Here is a 20,154-nt window from a genome sequence, read left to right on the forward strand (position 1 = left end):
CTTGTCAATGGTAATCCCCAAGATGTTGATAATAAGAGATTCAGCAATGATAATGCCATTGAATGTCAAGCGGTTAGATCCTCACTTTGGAGATGGTCATTGCCTAACATTTTTGTGGTGCGAATGTTACTTGCCACTTGTCAGCACAAGCCTGGATGTTGTCGAGGTCTTGTTTACATAATCAGATCCAGATGACGAAACGTGTTCCCAACCAAAATGCCTGCAGTGTCCCAAGTAAGTATTCACTCTGTTGAATGCCATATCCTGATGCAGTGCAAGGTCGACACCCGACGGGCCAGTCTTCTGGGAATGATGGTGACAGACAAAATCCAGTTCTTAAGCAAGTGGAGACGCCTCTCTTAAGAAACTGGACAGTGACAGCATTCTCTACCAAGAGGGGCATCTCCCCAGTTGCCAGGCTATCACCCAGGACATTCAAGTAGTTCTTAGTTCTCTCTCCCCCAAATTATCAGAAACATCTTGTGGAACTCGACAGCAGCCTAACCAGTCCCAGGAACCTTTCCATTGAGAGCTGCCATGGGCACCTGTCAGCTCTGCCAAGCTAAGCGGAACACCCAGTGCCCTCTGGGTCAAATTTTGACAGGTTGTCCCACAAAACATTCTGTATCCACACTGGACAAATCGGGAAAGAACAAAGCAACAATCTGCGTAGGCCTGACTACTGATGTACTCCAGATTCAAGACCAGGGATTCATTCACCAGCCAGAAGTCCTTATGGCTGCTGATTTGCCCCTTGCAATTTTTTCAGTTTTGTTTCAGAAAATGGGGAAGCCACAGTCCAGGTCTTTGAGGAACTAGGTCCAAAAGTCTTATGAGCCTGCCATTCAAACTTGATGAACTGCAGGTCCTTAAGCACATCCTTCTTTTCATTGTATACCTTTTGCAGGGCAAGGTCTTTGATGTCCTGACCAACAGGGAATCCAAGTCAAGTATCTCTTGTTCAACTGTCTCATCCTGGTCTTCTGCCCCCTTGCTTACCCCAGAAGATAAAGCATGAGCACTGCCACATTCCACCATAGCCTTAAGGAGAGGAAAACCACTGCTTGCTTTTCCAATTGGCCAGAATCAACATGACACACCCTGAGCTAACTGACCTCTGGCTGCAGGCTATAAGAATGCCAGTATCCACATGGAGAAGAACCAGCTCCAACTATAATATGCAGCAGCTTGAGCATGACAGCAGCTGCATGCAAGTCACTGGAATGCAGGAAACATACACCTAAGCAGTGCACAGGCACTCTGGAACCTCCTCCTCCAGACTCCATCGAAGTGCAAGTGCTAGAGTTGGTGTGCAAAATACCCCAGTCATCCATCACGTCAAAGGATTCAGCCACGTCCCTCAACTACCCCATCTCCGTCAAGCAGTGTGAGAAACCAGAGTGGTTCCTTGTTTCAAGGGTACAATTAAAACTCCTCTCTCCAAGGGTGATAAATTCATTGGTGTTAGTCAAGATCAGTGGATACATTTTCAAAGAAGCACACAGATGAGTGCTAGCTTGGGGACCTTGCTTGTTAATGAGATGCAGTGGATGGCCCACAGCCAGAGGTGAAGCAAACATGTAGGCAAACTTATCCATGTTGATCCCTCCTTCCCACTCCAGGAGCCACAAAGTTTCACTTCCTGAACAATGTGGGTTTTCTGCAGAAATAAAGTCTTCTCCACTCCTTAAGAAGTTGAGAAATCTATGGTATGCCTCTCTGTTACCTTTGACATTGAGGTAGGTTTTGGTTTTCATCAAGGCAAGAGTTAAGTGCAACCACTACTTTCACCCTACTGTGGAGAGGGAGCAGAGTTGGCATATTCTCCCCATATCTGCGTGGGTTTCCTCCTGGTGCAGTTCCTCCCACACACCAAAGATGTGCAGGTTAGGTTGACTGGCCATGCTAAATTGTCCCTTAGTGTTCTGGGATGCGTACGCTAGAAGGATGAGCAGGGTAAATATGTAGGATGACACAGATAGGGCCTGGGTGGGGGAATCAGTGTAGACTTGATGCGCCGAATAGCCTCCTTTTGCACTGTAGGGTTTCTATGATTTTATGATCCTCAGCGGGCCAGCAAGGAACACTTTGAGCCAGTGCACCTCAATTTGGCTCACATCCTCACTCGTGCTGAAGTTTTTACAGCAGAATAAATGAACCCAACTGCAGCACCATTCCAACCATTGATAGAGGGCTAACAAGGATTTTGTCACGGTTACAATTATCTAGGTTATAAGATGATTATTATTACTACATCTAACTTCAACCTTATCTTGTGACCTCAACATGTTGTCATCATCAAAACTTAAGAGTACTTTTACATTCCTTAAACTTCCATCAATCTTCAATACCAAATGAGCCAATTGGTTACACATATTCCCGAAGTGCAAGTGCATTGTTCAGTCAAAAGAGTTAGTGACTAACACATCTTTCAAATGGCTAAAACTGCGTATGACTTGTAAAATTAAGCAGATTTTGGAATGGTCCACATACTGGACGCAGCTAGTAATACAAAATCTGTTTATCATCAATTCCTCTATTCGTTGCTTCAATGCAGAATGTTTCACTTCCATATGTTTCCCAGAAATTTCTTTCAAGGAAGCAGACAAGTAATTCAACAGGTTCTCCCTCTCTTCTTGGAGGAAAAACAGTGCCTCTTCAGTCATGACATTACTCATGTCCACATATCCATTTTATTCATCCATGCTCATGAGCCAAATTCTGAGAAGACTGGAAAATAGTCACGCCCAGGCAATTTGCACATCCTTTCTACCATTTTAGGCAGGGAGCCGGGTTAGACCATAAGACATAGGAGCAGAATTAGGCCACTCGGCCCATCGAGTCTGTTCTACCATTCAATCATGGTTGATTATTTTTCTCATCCCCATTCTCTTGCCTTTTCCCCATAAGCCCCGATCCCTTGTCAATCAAGAAACGATCTAGCTCCATCTTAAAGACACTCAATGACCAGGCCTCTACAGCCTTCCGTAGCAAAGAGTTCCACAGATTCACCACTCTCTGGCAGAAGAAATTTCTCCTCATCTCTATTTTAAACATCGTCCCTTTAGCCTGAAGTTGTGCCTTCTGGTTCTAGTTTTTCCTACAATTTGGAAACACCCTCTCCACGTCCATCTATCCAGGCCTTGCAGAATCCTGTAAGTTTCAATAAGATCCCCCCTCATCCTTCTAAACTCCAATGAGTATAGACCTAGAGTCCTCAACCATTCCTCATAAGACATGGTCTTCATTCCAGGGATCATTCTGGGCTCAATTCTGGCATTGGGTGACCATCTGTGTGGAGGTTGCATATTTTCCCCGTGTCTGCATGCGTTTCCTCTGGGTGCTCCACAGTCCAAAGATGCATGGGTTAGGTTAATTGGCCAAGTTAAATTGTGTTAGTGGAACTAGGAAGATAAATACATGGGGTTACAGGGATAGGGCCTGGGTGAGATTGTTGTCAGTGCAGGCTCAATGGGCTGAATGGCCTCCTCCTGCACTGTAGGGATTCGATGATTTCAACAAATACTACTAGTATTGTTGATTTTTGTCAAGCCTTTTTCCAGCCTTCAGGCACCAACCCTCTAAAGCCATGCAACTTTCCAGACAGCAAGTTGGCAAAAGGTAAAAACAGAGCCAATCTAAACAGTTATTTACAGAGTTATGCCTTGTAAATGAGAATGAGAACATGTAGCAAGTATTATATACAGTTGAAAGGTGTAAGGAAGGGGTTAAGGAGATCACAAGGCAACATACTTGCAACCAAAAGGTCACAGACAAACTTCCATTTGCATTGTTTTGCTCAACCATCCTGCAATCATGCTGGATGTTTCTATCCAATCACGATTCGAAAATAATCCAGTCTGATCAGATTCCTATCCATGCCTGTCTTTTCTCTAAAGCAACTCTTCATCTGTTATAGGTCACTTCAAATTTTACTGCTCCCACAACAAAAATGTCATGCCCCAAGAAGCCATCACAAGTTTTCTACTACCAAGTGCAATACAACTATCACAAAAATAGCATATTGCAAAAAATAAATTAACTAGTTTGTTGTACCTTGTTGCAGGAAGTGTGCTGACCCTAGTAAAGAATACAGATGGCTCTACATCCACATGAAGCCCCAAAGAGAGATTCCTGTAGTATCCGTCAATATGGCCAGGTCCACCAGAATATTTGAAGTTCAAAATGGCTTCTAATGTCTGAAAAACAAAAATGGTATTCAAATATTTGTTGTATGCACTCATTTCAGCAATCTAATTTACAATCATTCACCAAGTAAAGTCAATTAGTCAAATAACACTCTTAGTCCCAGCACGGACAAAAGAGCTAAACTCAAGGAGTGTCTGCCCTCGATATCAAGGCAACACTTGACTCAGTGTAACAGCAAGAAGTCCTACCAAAGTGAAATAAATGGGAATCGGGGAACATGCTGCACGAATTGGAAACATATCTACCATAAAGGAAGATGATTATGATTGTTGGAAGTCGATCATTTCAGTACCAGGACACCACTGCAAGAGTTCCTCGGCTAAGAGTCCCAGGCTGAACCATCATCAATAACCTTCCCGCCATCATAATATTAGATGTGGGAATGTTCACCAACTATTGCACAATATTTATCACCACACTCCTCAGGTATTGAAGCAGTTCATGCCCATATGCAGGAAGACATGGGCAACATTCAGGCTTGGGTTAATAAGGGGCCAGTAACTTTCACGCCAGAGAAGTGCCAGGCAACAACCATCTCCGTCAAGAGAGAACCGAATCATCATCACATGACTGTCAATGCATTACCATCATTGAATCACCCACTCTCGACATCCTGGGAGTTTGCATTGACCGGAAACTGAACAAGATTAGCCATATCAAGACCTTAGCTCAAAGAGCAGGTCAGAGGCTGAGAATTTTGCAGATGATTCAGTTCCCGATTCCTCAATGCCTGTCAATTTTTGGAACATAAATGGGGAAATACTAAAGGCATATTTGAAGTGAATTTCAATTATGATGTGAGATTTTAATCTGTATATTGATTGGACAAACCAAACCAGCAAGGATAGCATAGAAGGATTTATGGAATGCATCAAGAATTGCATTTTAGAGCAGTACGTTGTGGAACCTACCCAGTGATAGGCTATTATAGATGTGGTTTTGTGTAAAGATGATTAATAAAGTAAAGTTTATTTACTAGTCACAAGTAAGACTTAGATTAACTGTGAAATTCTCCTAGTCACTGGAATAAGGGATCTTGTGTTAAAGATCCCCTAGACAGTAGTGATCACATGATGATAGAAATTCAAATAAAAGTTTGAGGGTGAATGCCATAGGTTCATAACCAGTGCTTCAATTTAAATAAAAGCAATTATAATGGTATGAGGGAGGAGTTGTCTAAGGTGAAAACAAAAAGGGAAAATGCTGGCTAATCTCAGCAGGTCTGGCAGCATCTGTAAGAGGAGTAAAGAGCTGACACTGAGTCTGGATGACCCTTTGTCAAAGCTAAAAGACATAGAAAGTGACAGATATTTATGCTGTAGCACGAGGGAATGAAAGATGAGTCATAGCCACAAAAACAAGGGGAAGGCTACTAATGGAAGTCCATAGAGGGAATAAGTGGTATGAATCGCCAAACAGCAGAGAACCTGAAATCAAAGGGTAAACTGTGATGGATGAAAATATGAGCGGAAGGGGGGAGATGGGTGAGAGAGTGGTAAAATTGATAAAAAACGGGGAAACGGGAAGCAAAGGGGGCATGACATAGATGGTTTACATAGATAATGTGCAGTTCAGGACCAAATGCAGATGACACTAAGACAGAGCAAAGTGTGCAGAGGACGCTGAAAGTCTGCAAAGGGATATAGAAAGTCTAAGTGAGTGGACAAGGGTCTGGCAGATGGAGTACAAGGTTGATAAATGTGAGGTCATCCATTTTGATCAGAATAGCAGCAAAATGGACCATTATTTAAATGGTAAAAAATTGCAGCATGCTGTTGTGCAGAGTGACCTGGATGTCCTTGTGCATGAATCACAAAAAGTTGGTTCGCAGATACAGCAGGTAATTAAGAAGGCAAATAGAATTTTGTCCTTCATTGCTAGAGGGATGGCATTTAAAAACAGTGAGGTTATGTTGCAGCTGCATAAGGTGCTGGTGAGGCCACACCTGGCGTACTGTGTACAGTTTTGGTCTCCTTACTTGAGAAAGGATGTACTGGCACTGGAAGGGGCACAGGGGAGATTTACTAGGTTGATTCCAGAGTTGAAGGGGTTGGCTTATGAGGAGAGACTGAATATACTGGGGCTATACTCACTGGAATTCAGAAGAGTGAGGGGAAATCTTACAGAAACATGCAAGATTATGAAGGGGATAGAAGCAGGGAAGTTGTTTTGACAGGCAGGTGAAACTAGAACTGGGGGATATGGCCTCAAAATAAGGGGGAGCAGATTTAGGACAGAGTTGAAGAGGAACTTCTTCACACAAACGGTTGTGAATCTGTGGAATTCCCTGCCCAGTGAAGCCATTGAGGCTACCTCATTGAATGTTTTTAAGGCGAGGATAGTTAAACTTTTGAACACTAAATGAATTAAGGGCTATGGTCAACAGGCAGGTAAGTGGAGCTGAATCCACAAAAAGATCAGCCATGATCTTATTGAACGGCGCAACGGGCTCGAAGGGCCAGATGGCCTACTCCTGCTCCTAGTTCTGATGTTCTTGTAAAATAGGAGGAAAAAAAAATAAGGACAATAAAGAAAGAAAAGATAAAGAACAGTTAAAAATGAAATAAAATGAAAACAAGGGAGTTGAGCTAATTATCTCAACTTGTTGAATTCGATGTTGAGACCAGAAGGCTGTAATGTGCTTAGACAGAAGATGAGATGCTGTTTCTCAGGTTTGCATTGATCTTCACTGGAACATTGAAAAAGACCAAGGATAGACATGTGGGCATGGGAGCAGGATCGTGTGTTAAAGTGGCAAGCAACCCAAAGGTCAGGGTCCTGATTGCGCACAGGCTGAAGGTGCTAAGCAAAGTGATCACCCAGTCTACACTTGGTCTCTCTGGTCTCGAGACGACCACATTGGAAGCAATGAATGCAATACACCAAATTGAAGGAGGTACAAGTGAAATGTTGCTTAATCTGGAATAAGGGTTTTGAATATTGGATGGCAGGCATGGAAGAGATAAAGGGGCAGGTGTTACACCTTCTGCGATTGCATGGGAAGATGCTCTGGGTAATGAGAGTTGTGTTGAGGATAGTGGAGAACTAAACATAAGAAATAGGAGCAGCAGTAGGCCATCTAACGCTTCGAGCCTGCCCCGCCATTCAATAAGATCATGGCTGATCTGAAGTGGATCAGTTCCCCTTTCCCGCGCTCTCTCCATAATCCTTAATTCCCGTCTATCAAAAACCCATCTACCGGTGACTTAAATATATTTAGCCGCGTAACCTCCACCACTTCAACAGGCAGAGAATTCCAGAGATTCACCACCCTTTGAGTGAAGAAGTTCCTCCTCAACTCTGATCTAAACTGCCCCCCCCACCCCCTTATCTTGAGGCTGTGTCCTCTAGTCCTGCTATCATAGAACATAGAACACTACAGCACAAACAGGCCCTTCGGCCCACAAGTTGCGCCGATCACATCATCACCTACCAACCTACAGACCTATCTATAACCCTCAATCTCATTAAACCCCATATACTCATCCAGAAGTCTTTTAAAAGACCCCAGCGAGTTCGCCTCCACCACCACTGACGGCAGCCGATTCCATTCACTCACCACCCTCTGAGTGAAAAACTTACCCCTAACATCACTTCTGAACCTCCCTCCCTGCACCTTAAATCTGTGTCCTCTCGTAGCGACCATTTCAAACCGGGGAAATAGCCTCTGAGAGTCCACCCTATCTATTCCTCTCAACATTTTGTAAACTTCTATCAGGTCGCCTCTCAACCTTCGTCTCTCCAGGGAAAAGAGTCCCAGCTCCCTCAACCTAACTTCATAAGGCATGCCTCCCAGTCCAGGCAACATCCTTGTAAATCTCCTCTGCACCCTTTCAATAGCTTCTACATCTTTCCTATAGTGAGGCGACCAGAACTGCGCACAATACTCCAAATGAGGCCTGACAAGGGTCTTATAAAGTTCCAGCATTACCTCCCGACTCCTAAACTCAATCCCTCGATTAATGAAGGCCAGTACACCATACGCCTTCTTGACCACCTCCTCCACCTGCGAGGCCGATTTAAGAGTCCTGTGGACCCGGACCCCAAGATCCTTCTGCTCCTCAACACTACTCAGACTTCTGCCCTTGATAGTGTACTCGTTCATCCCGTTGGTTCTGCCAAAATGGACGACTACACATCCTTTTTAAGCGGGAAGAATCTCTCTACCTCTACCCTATCCATCCCCTTCATTTTCTTATATGTCTCCATAAGATCCCCCCTCATCCTTCTAAACTCCAACGAGTACAGACCCAGTCTGTCTTCTTAGTCCAACCCCCTCATCTCCGGTATCAGCCTAGTGAACCTCCTCTGCACTCCCTCCAAGGCCAATATATCCTTCCGCAAGTGCGGCGACCAAAACTGCACACAGTACTCCGGCTGCGGCCTCACCAGTACCCTGTACAGTTGCAGCAAGACCTCACTACTTTTATATTCTATCCCCCTCACTATAAAGGCCAACATTCCATTCGCCTTCTTGATCACCTGCTGCACCTGCAGACTGGGTTTTTTGCGACTCGTGCACAAGGACCCCCAGGTCCCTCTGCACTGTAGCCTGCTGCAGTTTCCGCCTTTTAAATAATAATCCCTCCTACTATTATTTCTGCCAAAGTGGATAACCTCACACTTGCTAACATTATACTCCATCTGCCAGGTCCTCACCCACTCGCTCAGCCTATCCAGATCTCTCTGCAGACTTTCCACACCCTCCATGCAATTTGCTTTTCCACTCATCTTCGTGTCATCAGCATATTTCGTCACCCTACACTCAGCCCCTCCTCTAGATCATCTATATAAATGGTAAACAGTTGAGGCCCCAGCACCGATCACTGTAGCACTCCACTAGTCACCAACCGCCAACCAGAATAGCACCCCCATTGATACCAACTCTCTGCTTCCTATTTGACAGCCAATCCTCTAGCCACGCTAACACCTTACCCCCAACTCCGTGCACCCTAACCTTCTGTAGCAACCTTTTATGAGGCACCTTATCAAACGCCTTTCGGAAATCGAAAACACCACATCCACCGGTTCCCCTCCGTCTACCGCACTAGTCACATCCTCATAGAAATCCAATAAATTCGTCAAACACAACTTCCCCTTAATGAATCCGTGCTGCGTCTGCTCGATCAAACCATTCTTTTCTAGGTGCCTCGCTATTTCTTCTTTGATGACGGATTCTAGCATTTTTCCAACTACAGACGTTAAACTAACCAGCCTATAATTCCCTGCCCTTTGTCTGCTGCCTTTTTTAAACAGTGGTGTAACATTAGCCGTTTTCCAATCTTCTAGCACTTCCCCGGAGTCCAGCGAATTTTGATAAATAATTACTAAGGCATCCACTATCACCTCTGCCATTTCTTTCAGAACCCTGGGATGCATTCCATCCGGTCCTGGGGACTTGTCCACCTTCAGTCCCATTAGTCTACCAAGCACTACCTCTCTAGCGACAGTAATTGCATTTAGGCCCTCAACCCCTACCATCCTTCTATCTTCAATGTCCGGCGAACTACTCGTGTCCTCCTCTGTGAAGACGGAGGCAAAAAACTTATTTAAAGTTTCAGCCATTTCCTCACTGCCCACCACTAAATCCCCCCTCTCATCCTCCAAGGGTCCAACATTCACTCTAGCCAGCCTCCTCTTCTTTACATATTTGTAAAAACTTTTACTGTCATTTTTTTATATTTAGTGCTAGTTTAGCTTCATAGTCTATCTTTCCTTTCTTTATCACCTTCTTAGTCATTCTTTGTTGATTTTTAAATCTTTCCCAATCTTCTAATCGCCCACTATTTTTAGCCACTCTGAACACATCAGCTTTTAATTTAACACTCTCCTTTATTTCCTTCGATAACCACGGTTGGTAATCCCTTCTCCTACAGTCCTTCCTTACCATCGGAATATATTTCTGCTGAGTACCGAAAAAAATCTCCTTAAAAATCCTCCACTGTTCCTCAGCCGTCCTACCAACCGATCTGCGCCCCCAATCTACGTTCGCCAATTCCGCTCTCATCCTATCATACTCCCCTCTGTTCAAACAGAGGACACAGGTTCGGGACCCTACTTTCTCATTCTCCATGCATCAAAAATTCAACCATACTACGATCACTCATCCCAAGAGGATCCCTCACAAGAAGATCCCTAATTCTACCTGCCTCGTTACACAACACCAGATCTAAGATAGCTCACTCCCTCATAGGTTCCATCACATACTGTTCAAGGAAACTATCCCGACAGCATTCCAAGAACTCTTCCTCAAGCCCACCGCGTCCGACTTGGGTCATCCAATCAATATGCAGATTAAAATGCCCCATAATTATCGCTGTTCCGTTTCTGCACGCATCAATTATTTGCTTGTTTATAGCCCGCCCCACCTCAAAGTTACTATTTAGGAGCCTATACACCACACCCACCAGTGTCTTCCTCCCCTTACTACTCCTTATCTCCGCCCACAATGATTCCATAGGCTCTTTGGAGCCTATGTCTTCCCTTACTACAGCACTGATATTATCCTTAATTAACAGAGATATCCCAGCCCCTTTTTCCTCCTAGGACGAACTAGGAGGGAATCCTAGCAGGAATGGTCTCTGTGGAATGCTGACAGAGGGAGTGAAGGGAAGATGTGTTTGGTGGTGGCATCATGCTGGAGTTGGCGAAAATGGCAAACGATTATGCTTTGTGTGAGGAGGCTGGTGGGGTGTAATGTGAGAACAAGGGGGACTCTCTCTTTGTTCTGGGAGGGAAGGGAGGGGACGAGGGTCATGGCGGAAGAGATGGCCTGCACTGTTGAGTGCCCTGTCAATAACTGTAGGTGGGAAACCACAGTTGAGGAAGAAGGAGCATATATTAGAAGTACCACTTTGGAAAGTAGCATCATCGGAACCAATGCGACAGAGCTGAAGGAGATGAAAGAAAGAGATAAAGACCTTACAAGATGTAGGGTGCAAAGAGCTGTAATCCAGATAGCTGTGGGAGTCAGTGGGCTTGTAATGGATATTGGTAGATAGTCTACTGCCGGAAATGAAGACAGAAAGGTTATGGAAGGGAAGTGTTTGAGATGGACAGGTGAAAGTGATGGAGGGGTAGAAACTGGAAGCAAAATTGATTAATTTTTTCAGGTTCGATCGAGAGCATGAAACGACCGTCTAAGGTTAACTGAGTAAATAAGTTAAGATAGAAGTCAGTAGATGAGCAGTGGTAGATATTCAAATAGCCATGCAAAATGCTCAGCAGGAGTTTATCCCAATCAAAAAGAGGGATTCCACAAGAAAGAAACAAAATCCATGGCTAACAGGGGAGATCAAAGATAATGTTAAATTGAAAAGCAGGATATGCAAAGTGGCAAGGAATTGTGGTAGACCAGAAGTAGATGAGGCCGGGAAGCTTTTAGGATAGAGCAGCAAAAGTCTAAAAAACTCATGAGGGAGAAAATGAATTTTGAGTGAAAACTTGCATTAAAACAAACAGCAAGAGATTGAATTGAAAACAACAAAGAAATAGCAGATTTGCAAAATAAATTTTTTGCATCAGTCTTCACTTTAAGGTATCAGATGGACTGATTTCAAATAACATGGCAGAACTTACAAAAATTCCATTCACAAGGGTTAGAATATTAGAGAAACTCAAGGGGCTGAAGACAGACAAAGGTTTGAATGGAAGTGGCTGTCGAGATAGTGGACCCACTGGTTGAGATTTTTTGTTACTTGCTAAATACCAGAAAAATAATGAAGATTGGAAAGCAACCAACGTGATACCCTTGTTCAAAAAGGGAGAAAGGGAGGGAATAATAGGCCAAGTTGTTTAACATCCACGTGCCAGGCACTCATCACTCTGTGCTTGCTAACTCAGTGGCTCCTGATTACGCAGCATTTCAATGTTAAAATTATCATCCTTGTCTTCAAATGCATCCATGGCCTCACCCTCCATATGTAATCTCCTCCAAGATACCTGCCTTCATTTAATTCTGGCTTCTTGAACACCCGCAATGTTAATTGCTCCATTAGTGGCCCTGGTCCTAATCTCATGTTGTTTCTTCAGTTTTCATGTTGATCCACTTGTGAGGCTTTTAATCTATATGTCAATATTTTTGAAGTTGTTAACTCATTGTTTTTAATTTTGTAGTTACTATGTGTGGCCTTTTTTTTTAAATCTGCCTTCCCACAGAATTTTGTGGAAATTTAAGCTTCTGATTTTATCTACATCTGCTGAACAATAGAATATGAAGTAGCTAAATTAACATGCACAGTTGAATCTTGCTTTTTTGTTTATAGACATCTAACTAAACCTAATGATCCCTCCAAACTAATTTCCCAATTACCTCAAGAACCAGGATTATAGCAGACACTCAGATTCACAAGTCATTCAAATTTGCAGCAAATATCAATATCTAATTTCTTATGTATTTGGACTTACGGCAGTCCAAAAATGTTCAGGTTAGGTGCATTGGTTATGCCAAACGGCCCCTCAGTGTAAAAAGATGTATAAATTAGGTGGATTAGCCTTGGTAAACGCACAGGTTATAGGGATAGGGCCTAGGTGGAATGCCCTTACGGAAGGGTCAGTGCAGGCTCAATGGGCCGAGTGGCCTCTTTCTGTACTGAAAGGATTCTCTGCATCAAAAATAAAATATTCTTTGGTTACATTTTGGTTAACTTACACAAATGCATAATAAGTTTCAGTTCAATGCTGCACCATTTTAGAAATGATTAAATTTAATTAGATCTGCTGTTTCTTAAAGAAAGCTTATTTTCTATAACTAGGACTTTATTGAACTAAGTAAATCAATAGTTAACCTCAGGAATATAAGCAATTATTCTCTCCTTTACCCCTGTTTGTAAAATGCAAAATAATTATGACTTTTTAAAGTGTATTCAATACATGAAAGAATCATGAACTGACAAGCAATTAATATGGCTGATAAAATGATCTATCTTGAGAAAAAATATTCATCAAAAGTACTGATTCCATATTTAAAATTGTGGGAGATGAGAACATCAGCACAATTAAAAGGATGCACACAAACCACTTGCCTGTTCTAAATCATAGATTTGGCCTTCTGGCAAGGAGGCAAGCACTTCAGTCAGTTTGAACTGAATGTATTTGCATCTGATTTAAAAGCAGTATTCTGATAGCTGATCATAATAGGTCTTAGTTCAGCATACAAGTCTCAATATTTTTTGATTGACCTGGTTGCCAATTTTAAGATACTGGTACAAAGCTTCAAAATAAATTGGGGAGCTGCACAGAGTTGGAGCATGAAGGCTCTGTGCAACAAAATGCCACAATATGGTTCAGATTGCAATTGGCACACGATGATTGTTGATTTCACGTGCAATATTACAAGAAGTACAAAACAAAACAGAAAATCATCCTGAAGTGTTCTCACATGTTGCCCAGCATCCAAAAATAAAACTGTGTTGGGAAATGGGAGCCATATCCAGACATCTTCTCACCCAGAGATGGTCCTTGATCTAAAAGGGGAACAAATAAGGAAAAACCTAACCACTGCTTCCACTTTTAAAAAATGACATCCTAAGGAAAGAGAAGTTCTGTATGCTGAGCTGGGAGAATCTACTAAATGGAGAGGCTTGCTAGGCAGATTGACAAGGGAATGTTGGTGAGTATGTGGATTTGATGCAGAGGACAAAGGGGTTGCTTAGTGATTTAAAATGAGAAATAACATTATATAAATATGTAAATAATCTGAGACCAATACTAGAGAGTCAAGGCGCGTAAAACCAGCAACAGACCACAAAGCTACCAAAAAAAATCTGAAAAACTGATGTCATAACCAGGATGGAGGATAGAACCAGGAATAACAGGCAAGCATTTGATGTCTGTTGTTGTTATGTTAACATTAAAGCTCAAGTATCTACCTTATTGGTTCATGTTTTTAAATAGTTGGTATTTTAAGTGGTTAGAGTTTTAGTCTTTTAGTATTAGCTGATCATTTAAAGAGCCTTCAAGCTGAAAAAACACTTGAATAAGAAAGTGAACATGGTAGGACACTAGAGCCAATCACATGTAAATTCAGTGCCATGTGGGCACTCTACCAGTGGGAAACCACATTTCTACAATTCAGTGATTCAAAGTGGGCTGTTTGGCCTGACGTCCATGAGAATCCTCTGTCATGGCAACATCTAGTCACTGCAATATCTTCCCTGCTGATTTATTCTCTTAAGATAATTATCCAATTCCTTTTTGAAAGCCATTATTGAATCTGCTTGTGCTATACTCTTGGGAAGTGCATGCTAAGTACATGCTGCATAAAAACATGATTTCTCTCATCACTGTTAGCTCATTTGCCAATCATCTTAAATCAGTATGCTCTGCTTCTCTTTCTTACGCAAATGGAAAGGTTTCTCCCAACAACTGTCCAAATCCTTCATGACTCTAAGCACCTCAATAAAATTCCTTTTAATCTTCTCTTCTCCAAGGAGAACAGTCTCAATTTGTCCAATTTATCCACAAAACTGAAATTCCTCATCCATAGAACCATTTCTTTAAGATCATAAGTAGGAACGTGAGTAGGACATTCAGCCCCCCCAGCCTGCTCCACCATTCAATAAGATCATGGCTAATCTGATTGTGGCATTAACTCTACTTTCTTAATGGCCTCCCATTACATTGAACTCCTTTATCAATCAAAAATATGTCTAACACAGCCTTGAATACATTTATTCAATGACCCAGCCTTCACTACTCTCTGGAGGAGAGAATTCCAAAGACTAATGATTATCTGAGCAAATAAACTCCTCTCCGTCTTCATCTTAAATCTGTAAATATTTTATGCATGTAGTCTAATGCCTTACATCATTCCTAATGGATTCAAAACTCATAATAGTACCTGGATAAGCACTTGACACATCATAACATTCAAGGCTATGGACCTAGTGTTGGTAGATTTGGATTAGGTGGGAATTCAGGTGTTTCTCACATGTCGGTGCAGATTCAATGGGCTAAAGGACCTTTCCTTCACTGTATGATTCTATGACACAATATTCCAGGTGAGGCTGAACTGGTGTTTTCTCAAGATTCATAATAATTCTTTACTTTTCTACTTTGTATCCCTATTTATGAAGTCCAGGATTCTGTATGTTTTATTAGTCATTTCCTCAACCTGCCCTGCCATCTTCAATGATCTATGCCCATATACCACTTAGACCCTCTACTCCTGAATCCCCTATAAAACTGTATCCTTCCAGATTTGCTTCTCCTCATTCTTCCTGCTAGATTGAACCTTTTCTCTGTGCTACGTTTCACTGGCCTGTAGCTGCATGTCTGCCCATTTGACCAGTCACAAAACCTTCATCTATTTAGATCTTTCTTAAGGAAGCGCTGAGTTGCCCAAATATTCATTCCTCCCTCCAGAAGTAACACTAGATGAGACTGGGACCTTAGGAGTGTCGCCATTGCACCCCAACCACACCTTCCCAGTAGCTGCAAAATCTGTGCCACATGCATGCCAATCATTCAAATTTTAGGCAGACAATCCTAGGGTTCAATTAGCATTTTCTAGCATAAATCAGTACAATTTTGCATCCTCATGTCTCTGCTCCTGAATACTGTAATTAAAACATCCAAGGGGTCTCGATTCCTAATAGATTCGAACCTTTATATACTGTAAGCAGGAATTCACACAAAAACATAGACTGTGGCTTTCTTTAAATGCAAGAAGCAATCCTATTTATAAAGGGAAAGAATCTGGTGCAATCAGTCCATTAGCCTCTGACTTGGATAAGAATAAATGTGGAAAAATAGATGCCAAAAGGAAGTGCTACAATACATTACAAAGGGAAAGGGCACAAGATTGGTAAAAGAAATGGAAAGGACAAAATGTATCAGAAAGGGAGAAGGAAGAGCGCATAGCAAGGGAAAAAGAAGGATCAGACTACATGGCAGAGCCAGGAAGGGCAAATTAAATGGTTGGAGGAAGGAAGAAGGAGAATACCTGATGAAGGCAGTGAACAAAATATATGAAGAGAAAGAAATAGAGCTGTTCAATTACATTAGAGCCTAACCAGAAGAATACTGTTGTGCAAAATCTTAGAATAATATTGTCAAAACTATCTGCTTCTCAGTACCATGCTGAAATAGACTTCAAATGTACCTGGATATACTTGCTGCTCAAAGCTATTAACCTATCAAGTATACAAATAATCTATTGTTGCCAATTTAATGATTGTGCACAATGAACAAGACCCTGTTCTATATTATGTAAAACCCAGCTGGTGCCTAGTTATTGTGCTGCATTTAACCTAATATTTGATTGTGTAATTATTAAGAACATAAGAACATAAGAACATAAGAAATAGGAGCAGGAGTAGGCCATCCAGCCCTTCGAGCCTGCCCCGCCATTCAATAAGATCATGGCTGATCTGTCGCTGCTCAGTTCCACTTTCCCGCCTTCTCCCCATAACCCTTAATCCCCTCTCCTATCAAAAACCCATCAACCCGCGTCTTAAAAATATTTAGTGAGGCAGCCTCCACCACTTCAACGGGCAGAGAATTCCAGAGATTTACCATTTATTTATTGAAACGCAACTATTTAATAACATCTTGCCTGAATTATTTGTGTATATTGAATGCCTGATCTGAAGACGGTACTAATCATATTACCGTCAACGTATTAATCAAGTGATGTTAATTCATGTGCAACTGTGCCTTGACATTTCTGATGTCTTTGACAAGAGTAACTCGCTAATTTACTCAGTCATGTGGAGTGTTCCAGCTGTGATTGGTTTGGTTTATATAGATGTACACAAACATGAGACAGTTTGAATGAGCTGAATTTGAGATATGTAATAAATCTTCGGTTATTGATTTATATGGAGTTGAAGGAACAGTTTCATTTGATGTCTCCAAATAACAATTCTTACATGGCCTATAGAATTGCCACCAAAGCACTGTTACAAAATTAAGGGCAAAACATAAGCAACTGTTTAAAGTAGCCATTCAGGGAGAGACTATGGGTGGGATTTTCTGACCACGATTGCTCCAAAACCGGAAAATCCCGCTGGAGGTCAACAGACCTTTGTGGTCCACCTCTCACCCACTACAATTCCTATGGCAAGTGAAACAGGAAAATTCACTCCTATATTTAAATTTGGATTGTAAATAAAAGAAAAAGACTACAGGGAAAGGGCAAGGAAATTGTATTGAAACACCAGCATGGACACTGGTGCAATAGGTTCCCTAGTATGCTATAATCTCTTTGCAAGTGCCTAAATGTTTTTGCACTAAGCACTGTGCATAAGTATAATGAGACCACCACATGATAAACCAAAATTGAAAAACAGAATTGAGACAAAACAACTGCAATACCTTGGGTATCTTAGAAAATTGACCAGTGATAGATTTCCTTCATTTGAAATTGGCACATCAGTGGCAACGTAGGCAACAGTAGTACTGATGATGGATTAATGCGATCAGAGAAGACTAGACGGAAGGCAGCTGGAGTTCCTGACTGCACAGCAAAAACATTAATGATGTTCAGCTCTCAAGAGATCTCAACAAAAGCAAGCTCGAGCCAAAATATATGACAGATCATGATAATGATTCTTGTACCTAGAATGCTGATTTCTTTTTTAAAGTTCATTCATGGGATGTGGGCATCATTGGCAAGGCCAGAATTTATTGTCCATTCCTAACTGCCCTCAAGAAAGTGATACGGCGTTGTAATTTTGAACGACTGCAGTCTGCTTGGTGTTGTCATGCCCAGAGTGCTTCAAGATGTGACAATCAGAGATGAAGGGACAATGATATTTCCAGGTAAGGATATATGAAACTGAAAGGAGAATTTGCAGGTAGTGGTGTTCCCATGTATCTGCCGTTCTTGTTCCACTAGGTGGTAAGGGTTGCAAGTTTGGAAAGTCCTATCAAAAAAACTTTGAGGATTTACTGAAATGCATCTTGTTGTTGGTGCACACTGCTGCCATTTTTGGTTAAAAGGTGGAGGAATTAGCTATCAAGCTCTGTCCTGGATGATGTTAAGCTTCATGAATGTTATTGGAGCTGCTCTCATCCAGGCAAGTGGAGAGTATTCCATCACACTCCTGATTTATGCCTTGTAGATGATGAAACTTTTTTTTTAAGAATTCAGGATGTGAATTACTCGCTCAAGAAAACCCAGTACCTGATCTGCTACTGTAGCCACAGTATGTGTATGACTGGTCCAGTTTTATGTCTGGTCAATGGTGTCCCCCAGGGTGTTGATGTTCAGTGATGATAAAGTTGTTGACTATCAAGATTTTCTTTCTCTTATTGGAGATAATTATTTTGATGACGCAAATCTTACTTGTCATTTAGTATCCAGGCCTCAATGTTTTCCCAAGTCTTGCTGCATGCAATTATTGCAATTATGGACAGCTTCTGTACCTAAGGTGTTTCAAATGGAATCGAGTGGGTGCAATAGTCAGCTAACATGATTGGCCATCAACAATAATTTTGCTTTTTAATTTGATTTGTTATTGTCATACGTATTGGGATACAGAGAAAAGCATGTTTCTTGCACGCTTTACAGACAAAACATACCGTTTACAGAGTACATAGGGAAGAAGGAAAGGTGAGGGTGCAGAATATAGTGTTTCAGTCATAGCTAAAGTGTAGAGAAAGATCAGCTTAATCTATGGCAGGTCCATTCAAAAGTCTGATGGCAGCAGGGAAGAAGCTGTTCTTGAGTTGGTTGTAGGTGATCTCAGACGTTTGTATCTTTTTCCTGATGGAAGAAGGTGGAAGCAAGTATGTTGGGGATGCGTGGGTCCTTGATTATGCTGGCTGCTTTTCTAAGGCAGTAAGAAGTGTAAATGGAGTCAATGGATGAGAGGCTGGTTTCAATGACAGACTAGGCTATGTTCACAATAATTTGTACTTTCTTGTGGACTTGGTCAGAGCAGGAGCCATATCAAGCTGTGATATAACCAGAAAGGATACTTTTAATGGTGCATCTGCAAAAATTGGTGAGAGTCATAGCAGACATGGAAGAATTTCCTTAGCCACCTGAGTAAGCAGAGGCACTAGTGGGCTTTCTCAACTGTAATGTCAGCGTGAAGATACCAGGACAGATTATTGGGGATCTGGACACAGAAGCTCTCAACCATTTCCACTTCATCACTGTTGATGTAGACAAGCACGTGTCTTCCACTATATTGTCTGAAGTCGATGAGATTTCCTTCGTTTTACTGATATTGAGAAAGATTATTGTCGTCACACTAGTTCACCAGATTCTCTGGGCAGGATTTTATGGCCTCACTCGTCCTGAAACCCCAAAATCCAACCTAAGGTCAACAGGCCTTTCCACGGTCTGTCCCTCGCCTGCTCAGATTCCTGTGCAGGCAAGGCAGTATAATTCCGGCCCTTATCTCCTTTCTGCACTCCATCTCAGATCTGACCCACTACAGTGGTGTCATCAAACTTGAAAATGGTGTTGGAGCTAAATTTGGCATAAGTATATAAGCAGCATAGTAAGGGGCTGAAGAGACAGCATTGTGGGGCACCTGTGTTGAAGGAGGTGTTGTTACCTAACCTTACTGATTGGGGTCTGTGTGTTAGGAAGGCTAGGATGCAGTCACAAAAGAGTCATCAAGCTCTTGGCCACAGAGTTTGAAGACGCGTTTGTGGGGATAATGGTATTGAAGGTGGGGCTGTAGTCAATAAATAAGAGTCTGACATATATATCTTTAATATCCAGATGTTCCAGGATTGAGTGAAGGGTCAGGGAAATGGTGTTCGCTGTGGACCTGTTAGAGCGATAGTGAACTGTAGTGGATGCAGGCAATCTGGGAGTCTGGAGTTGGTGTGTGTCATGATTAACCTTTCAAAGCACTTCATAATGTTATGAAGTTGGATAGAGTAATTGTAGATTGGAAGATAGGAAGTTAAAATTTGGTGTTTGTAAAATTTTAAAAGGTGGCGCTTCTTCGGTGCTTAGAAATTTAAAATGCAACTACATAG

The 20,154-nt window shown here is 42.0% G+C and overlaps 1 protein-coding gene across 3 annotated transcripts in view; it reads right to left on the bottom strand.

The window, feature by feature from the left end:
• The window catches only part of trappc9 (trafficking protein particle complex subunit 9), a 719,084-nt gene that overhangs the window by 412,394 nt on the left and 286,536 nt on the right, over nucleotides 1-20,154 (bottom strand). For all 3 annotated transcript variants that reach the window (XM_080194286.1, XM_080194288.1, XM_080194285.1), the window contains one exon: nucleotides 4,057-4,199. In XM_080194286.1, the coding sequence (XP_080050412.1) occupies nucleotides 4,057-4,199 (143 nt within the window). The remainder of the gene's footprint in view (nucleotides 1-4,056; nucleotides 4,200-20,154) is intronic.

This window comes from Carcharhinus amblyrhynchos, chromosome 8 (genome assembly GCF_965287045.1).
Source record: "Carcharhinus amblyrhynchos chromosome 8, sCarAmb.v2.hapA, whole genome shotgun sequence".
NCBI classification, from domain to species: Eukaryota; Metazoa; Chordata; class Chondrichthyes; order Carcharhiniformes; family Carcharhinidae; genus Carcharhinus; species Carcharhinus amblyrhynchos.